At 45.2% G+C, this 7,830-nt stretch overlaps 1 protein-coding gene across 1 annotated transcript; it reads right to left on the minus strand.

Annotated features, from left to right (window-relative positions):
* Positions 1–1,707: 1,707 nt before the first annotated feature.
* On the minus strand, positions 1,708–7,125 carry LOC310951201 (odorant receptor 131-2-like; the record flags this gene model as incomplete). The annotated part of the gene is made up of 4 exons (XM_083919323.1): positions 1,708–1,877; positions 3,474–3,506; positions 4,432–5,188; positions 6,976–7,125. The coding sequence occupies 4 exons, from the start codon at positions 7,123–7,125 to the stop codon at positions 1,708–1,710; spliced, it is 1,110 nt and encodes a 369-aa protein (XP_083775449.1).
* Between the last annotated feature and the right edge of the window lie 705 nt (positions 7,126–7,830).

Raw genomic sequence — 7,830 nt, forward strand, 5'->3', positions numbered from 1 at the left:
TTATTCTTGGCAAGTCACTTGAAGTGTCTAGACAGGTCATGTTATTGCTCTTAATTATTTTTATTAAATCAGCCCAGTCCCCTATTGGAGCCCCATGCAGGACTCCAATCAAGGTCTCCGAATACTCTGAACTGCTGTTCGGTGCATATACACAAACAACAGTCAGAGTTTCCCTCCCTACCACCCGCAGGCCTAAGGAGGCGACACTCTCGTCCACCGAGGTGAACTCCAACACTGCAGCGCTCAGCCGGGGGTTTGTGAGTATCCCCACACCCGCCCGGCGCCTCAAACCCTGGGCAACTCCAGAGAAGAATAGGGTCCAACCCCTATCCTGGAGTCAGTTTCAGAACCGAGACTGTGTGTGGGGGTGAGCCCCACCAAATCTAACTGGTAGTGCTCCTCCTCCAGCACAAGCTGCGGCTCCTTCCCCGACAGAGAGGTGACGCTCCACGTCCCCACAGCCTCTGCTGCCCGTGTCTGGTCCGTCGAGGCTCCTCACCTTCACTGCCACCTGTGCACCAGCGCACCCGACCTTAGCAGTTCCTCCTGCGAGTGGTGGGCCCACAGGATGGAGAGGAGGGAGGTGCCACGTCACTTTTTCGTGCTGTGCCCGGCCGTACTCCATGGCAAACCCTCGCCGGCGAGCCCTGGGCCTGGCTCCACACGGGGGCCCGGGCTTCCTCCCGGCAGGGTCTCTCTTCCTCTTCCTCGTTTGTCCATGGAGTCTTTGTGAACCATTCTTAGTCCGGCCCCTCGCCTGAGACCACTCTGCCATGGGAGACCCTACCATGAGCACCAGGCTCCAGACAACACAGTCCTCAGGACACACAAACCTCTCCCCCACGATAAGGTGATGGTTCCCGGAGAGGTCTTAGGATTTTTTTGTTTTAATTTTGGATTTTAAAAGTTCATATTATTAGTTTAATAAAAATGTACCTGGATTCAAAAACACATAGCAGCCGGTTGGATAAACACATTCCAACATCATTACCTATACATTCTTCACCTTAAAAGTCCTCCAGTTCTGTTGTTATTTAAAAGCTGTTATTTTGAAGCAGCAAAATTAGGAAATGTTGGGTTTTTATTGGCAGGAACTTAACAGGACTCTGACAAGGCTGAACAGGGAAGTAAAATAAAACAGATACCTGAGAGTACAAACAGGAGAAAAAATAAATGTTAGACCACAGAGATTCAGTTAGAAGCTACAAAAGTGTTGAGCGCTGAAGACAGAGACTCTTAAAAAATGTTTCCCTCTGCTGCCCTCAGACATCAGTTGAGTCTCGCAAACAGCATTTTTTGAAGGGAAGAAGGGGGCTTGCAAATTAGCCACCTGGCCACAATCGCACACACATAAAAAAAAACTTCTCCTCACCCTCCGCGGTGGCTTGGTGGTTGACCCTCTCTCTAAGCTTGGGTCCTCAGGGAGCTTGAGGGTTCTGCGCAGTATCTTTGCTGTTCCGAGCACTAAACTTTTCTGGACCGAGATGTCCAGGTTGTTCCGGGAATCTGCTGTAACCACTCCTCCAGCTTGGTTGTCACTGCCCCTAGCGCTCCGAACACCACGGGAACCACTGCCAACTTTACCTTCCAGGCTCTCTCCAGCTCCTCTCTGAGCCCTTGGTATTTTTCAAGTTTCTCGTGTTCCTTTTTGCCGATGTTCCCATCACTTGGTATTGCTACATCCACCACCACGGCTTTCTTCTGTCCTTAATCCACCACCACGTCTTTCCTCTGTCCTTTATCCACCACCACGGCTTTCCTCTGTCCTTTATCCACCACCGCAATATCTGGTTGGTTTGCTATCACCATCTTGTCAGTCTGTATCTGGAAGTCCCAGAGGATCTTCGCCCGCTCATTCTCCACCACGGTTATTTCTCCTGTACGGAGCGACTTTGTTTTGAGATTTATTTGTTAACTTTGCCTTTTGTTTTGTTCCTCCTGTGCTGAGTGATTTTTTTGTTTTTGGCTTTCATTCTGTGCCACGTTGTTGTCGTCAAGCAAATAAATTCAGTGTTGATCCGCGAACCTCCGCATCTGAGTCCTCTTTCCTGCCTGGGTCTGACAATCTTATCTCAGTGTGTCGATATTTGAACTAGTTCTGGGTATTGTTTTATTTGAAATTCTTTCAAACTTGTGCTGATCTACAATACAATAACTGATGAAAATCCCTTTGAGGTCCATGACCATGTTTTTCTTAAGAACTTTTTTAATTTCTCATTTCATCGAGATGAAAGCAGTTCTCTAGAAGTTACAGAGAATAAATGGAAACACGTTTGAACAATTATAAAAGCACATGTAAAAAATACAAATTCAATTCAATTTACAAGGCTTTATTTGCATGACATCTGAAATATGTTACCAAAACACAATTGAACACCCGGGCGCCTCCCTAGGGAGGTGTTCCAGGCACGTCCAGCTGGGAGGAGGCCTCGGGGAAGACCCAGGACCAGGTGGAGAGATTAGATCTCCACACTGGCCTGGGAACGCCTCGGGATCCCCCAGTTAGAGCTGGTTCATGTGGCCCGGGAAAGGGAAGTTTGGTGTCCCCTGCTAAAGCTGCTGCCCCCACGACCGACCACGGATAAGAGGCTGAAGATGAGATGAGAGATGAGACGTTGACTACCATACATTTGAGGGTGTATGGCACTTATCTACCACCGAATTGGCTCAGTAGGCCTAATGGTAAGATTTTATTATCTTCTGTAGAAAACATCAATGGACAGGTAATTGTTGACACTCTGGGAATTTTTGCAACATTTAAAAGTTGTTTTGAAAAATTGTGTAGTCCAGATATATCACATATTGGACAAGATCCAAACTCCTTCCTAGATCTAGGTGCAGCAGTCATTAAGGTGGAAATGTCTACTGAAATTGATGATATACAGCAGGATCGGAAAGTATTTGGGCCCCCTTAAATCTTTTACACTTTGTTACTTTGCAGCCATAGTTCATGCTCAAGTCATTTAAGTGTATTTTTCTCAATAATATACACACAGCAGAGCATTTTGACAGAAAAACACAGAATTGTAGACATTTTTGCAAATTTATCGAACACCAAAACTGAAATATCACATGGCCATACGTATTCCGACCCTTTGCTCAGTGTTGAGTAGAAGGATCTTTTGAGCTCATACAGCGATGAGTCTTCTTGGGAGTGATGCAACAAGATTTTCATACCTGGATTTGGGGATCCTCCGCTACAGTCTCTTCAGTTCTGGAATTGGATGGTGAATGCTGATGGACAGCCATTTCCATGTCTCTCCAGAGATGCTCAAATGGGTACGTAAGGGTTCTGGCTGGGCCGTTCAAGAACCGGCACAGAGTTGTTCCTAAGCCACTCCTTTGTAAATTTAGCTGTGTGGTTCGGGTCATTATCTCGTTGGAAGGCGAACCCTGGCCCAGTCTGAGGTCCTGAGCACTCTGGAAAAGGTTTTCCTCCAGGATATCTCTGTACTTGGCCGCAGTTATCTTACCTTTAATTGCAACCAGTGGTCTTGTCCCTGCAGCTGAAAAATGCCCCCACAGCATGATGCGTCACCACTTATGCTTCACTGTTGGGATTGATTGGGCAGATGATGAGAGCTGCCTGTTTTATTCCACACATACTGCTTCAAGTTCAATCTCGGTCTCATCAGACCAGAGAATCTTATTTCTCACAGTCTGAGAATGTGTTTTTTTGACTAAATTCATCGTGCTTTCGTGTGTCATGCCCTGAGGAGAGGCTTTTGTCATGCCACTCTGCCATAAAGCCCCAAGTGGTGGAAGGCTGCAGTGGTGCTTGACTTTCTAGAACTTTCTCCCATCTCCCCACTGCATCTCTGAAGCTAATTCACAGTGATCAGTTCTTTTTGCCTCTCTCACCAAGGCTCTTCTCCCTTGAATGCTTAGTTTGGCCGCACGGCCAGCTTTAAAAAGAGTTCTGGTCATGCCAAACTTCTTCCATTTGAGGATTATGGAGGCCACTGTGCTCTTAGGAACTTTAAGTGCAGCAGAAAGACTTTTGTAACCTCGGCCTGATCTGTGCTTGCAATAATTTGTCTTTAAGCTCTTCGGGAAGTTCCTTTGACCTCATCATTCTCATTTGCACTGACATGCACTGTGAGCTGTAAGGTCTTATATAAACAGGTGTGTGCCTTTTCTAATCAAGTCTAATCACTTTAATTAAACACACCAATAAAAGTGTAGAACAATCTCAAGGATGATAGGAAGAAATGGAAAGCACCTGAGGTAGATATACAAGTGTAACAGCAAAGGGATGCTAGATGTTATGGACCCAGTTTGCAAGTAGATTGAACTGAACTCTCCCTGAGATGCTTCACTTATCAACCCCTCAGGGCTGTCCATTCCTGACTGTCTTTTATCCACTGTCTCCACCCTTAACACCAGGTAACCGGGCGTTGAAAGTGATTCCTCCCTTCTGTTATTTTTTACAAATCGCACACAGTGATAGATACTTTTTCAGGTACTTCCTGAAGGTCTTGTCTCTTACTCCATATAGGATTGGACTTATACATCGTGGTAGGACCTGTATAATAATATAACAAGCAAACAGAGAGTCTGTGTAATTCTTAGGGAACCATTGCAGCAGAGCTTCTTTCAATGGGGCGACTGCATATGTTGTCGTACACAGCAGCACCTGAAACCCATGGAGGATGATTGTGTTTCTGGCATTTTTAGCATCTTTGCTAGCTTTCTTAGCAGTGAAGATAATTCTTAAGTAAGTGTAAAAGATAGTGATCCACACTAGAACTAAAAACACTGCATATGTGATATCTCTCTTTTTGATGGTGAGAGGATTTCGGAAGACATTTTGTGCGACACAGAGAACCTGTAAATAAAAGTCCAGCAGCTCGGTGACCAAAGTGATCAGCAGATCACTAAGACCAGACAACATGTTTGTCGTCCAGATTAAACCAATCAGCATTAATGTTCTCTTGACGGTACAGATCTGCATGTGGTGAAGAGGGAGGCAGATGGCGATGTAGCACTCCACTGCCATGCAAGCCAGGTTCAGAGGGGTGTTTTGAGTGGTAAAAACAGCAAGCAGGATGAAGATACAACAGATGGGGACATTTATTTTATAGATAGTGTAGCTGATGAGAAACAGGGTGACAGTCACCGTCAATTGGATCATGTCATTGGCGACCAGATGAATGAAAAGGATGTATCGAGGATTCATGTAGAAGATCTGGAGGTAGGACAGAAAAACACCAAGGAAGAGAGATAAGAAATGAAAACACCATGAAGTCTGACATCAGAGATTCTAACTTGAAACAGGGATATCATGCTCAATGTGGGATTCAAACTACTCAGTATTTGCCAGATGTCAATCAGATGCATTTGACATAGCTTGCTAGCTAGCTGCTAAATACCTTGAACTCATTCAAATTGTGATTTTGATGTAAATTCTTATCAGTGGTTCAGCTTTGTGATGCTTCAGTGCCTCAGCTCAGCTACTAGCCTGGTTTCAAACCTCTGAATTGGGTAGTGGCTCATAAAGATTTGGTGCTGGAAAAAAAAAATCAACCAGTATTTTGGGGGTGTCTTCCATCTTTCACTTTATAGCTCCCTAGATACATCAGTAGATACATTTACAGTAGTATGGCCACAAAAAATATTGCCAAAAAAGATTGATGCAGCTGTACAGGTGAATTGACTCGCTGAAAAGACAATTATTATATTTCTTGTGTACTTCTACATTCAGTTAAATCTCTTAGTAACTGCTACTGCAGCTCCTATGTTGACTAAAATGTCACTTTTGAACCTGCTCTTGATTAGTTGGGACCAAACAAAACAAGTTATTCAATCACAACTAGAAATCTGCTAACATGAACACGATGTAAAGCTAAATACCGAAATGAAAAGAAATGGCAGTTCATTCTGATTATGAATATACAGCTCCAGTAAACATGTCTCTCATTAAACAAATCCACATGTGTCTACAGCTTCATATAGAATTGCTGATAACTTTATGTAAATTCAACAAAAGTGCCTACTTGGGATGGGCGTGAGTGATTGATTCCTCGAGTAGTTCTCGTTTCAAATTACCTCGATTGGTAAACAAGGCTCTTAAGGTTCTTGTGTGCGAGCAGCACTTCTTGCTTCTGCGCTTGAACTTTTGATTGTGGGACCTACATGACGGGGTTACTCTGCAAGGCCTTCAGCAAAACCTACTGGAGTGGTGGACGTCCAACAGGCACTGTGACAAAAAACTGAGCGTTGTATCAAAGCAAATTCTGCTGATACCTGCCACTTCTGTGCCAGCAACAGAATGGGAACGAGGATTCAATCACATTTTTGTCAGGAAACAATGTTCTGAAGTTGTGGCTGTAAAAGAACAAATCCTTAAAGGGTAACTGTGACAGACATGCTTTATTCCTGTGCATCATTATTCCTGTAGGAAGATGCGTTGTGTTCTTAAAATAAATTTAGAAAAAAGGGTACTCAGTTGACATGACCGAAAGAACGAGGTCACAGGTACAAGCGGCCGAAATGTGTTTCCTCAGGAGGGGGGCTGGAGTCTCGCTTAGAGAGAGGGGGAGAAGTTCAGCCGTCCATGAGGAACTTGGAGTAGAGCCGCTGCTCCTTTGCGTTGAAAGGAGCCAGTTGAGGTGGTTCAGAATCATCTGGTAAGGATGAACCCTGGGCGCCTCCCTAGGGAGGTGTTCCAGGCACGTCCAGCTGGGAGGAGGCCTCGGGGAAGACCCAGGACCAGGTGGAGAGATTAGATCCCCACACTGGCCTGGGAATGCTTCAGGATACCCCAGTTAGAGCTGGTTAATGTGGCCTGGGAAAGGGAAGTTTGGGGTCCCCTGCTAAAGCTGCTGCCCCCGCGACCCGACCCTGAATAAGCGGTTTAATCTGAGATGAGATGAGTACTCGGTTGGCCCTCGAGGAATTGAGGAGAGCCCTCGATTTTTGAATGAACTACTCGTGCCCATCCCTACTGCCTACATGTTAAAAGGAATAGCAGACCTGGTGTTTGCAGAAGGTGTGAATGAGGCCTGCATTGATGTAGTTGATGGAGATCCCGAGAACCACAACAATCACATTCTTGGTCACAGCTTTGGAGAAGGAGTCTCGATACTGTAAAACCGCCGTCACATTGTCAGATGATGCGTTCATTTCTTCAAAACTGAGGAGAAAAAATAAATTCTATAGTTAAATATTTACAGGGGTTAAATACTAACTATTTACAAATTAACTTAAAGACAATGCTCTCAAGCCATCCGGGACAGGGCCATCAAAGGGACAGCACCCGCATCAGTGGACCAGAAACAACTCTCGGTGTGGTCGGCCCCCTCGAGAAAACACTGGAAAACTGAGGGGCTAAAACAGTAAAATAGGATGTAAAGGTATAGAAGCTAAAAACTGAGGGAATAAAAACAGTCAAAACACTAAAATAAGATAAAAAGGAATAGAAGCTAAAAAATATCCTCAAAGCAATTTCAGTCAAAAGCAACTGGACTTGGTTATTTGTCAGGAATACGTTTCACCTCTCACCCAAGAGGCTTCATCAGTTCATGTACGCATCTGACCAGGCTGGGACTGGATCAGGACCAGGACCAGGACCAGGATGGGACTGGTCCAACTAACTGGTGTGGAGATCCAGGTATTTAACCTCGGACACGGCCGATGATGTCACTGGAACCCTTTGTGCTCCAAGTGCCAACGGCCATCGTTAGAGTGACAGTCATTGGTGGGAAGTTGGGTTCCACTTCGTAAGTGCTGGTCCAGTCCCAGCCTGGTCCTGGTCCTGGTCCAGTCGTTGGTGGGAGTAGGTTTGGACTTCATTAGTGCTCTATTGAGTCTTAACGACAGTCGTTGGAG

Source organism: Echiichthys vipera, assembly GCF_963691815.1.
Source record: "Echiichthys vipera genome assembly, chromosome: 9".
NCBI classification, from domain to species: Eukaryota; Metazoa; Chordata; class Actinopteri; order Perciformes; family Trachinidae; genus Echiichthys; species Echiichthys vipera.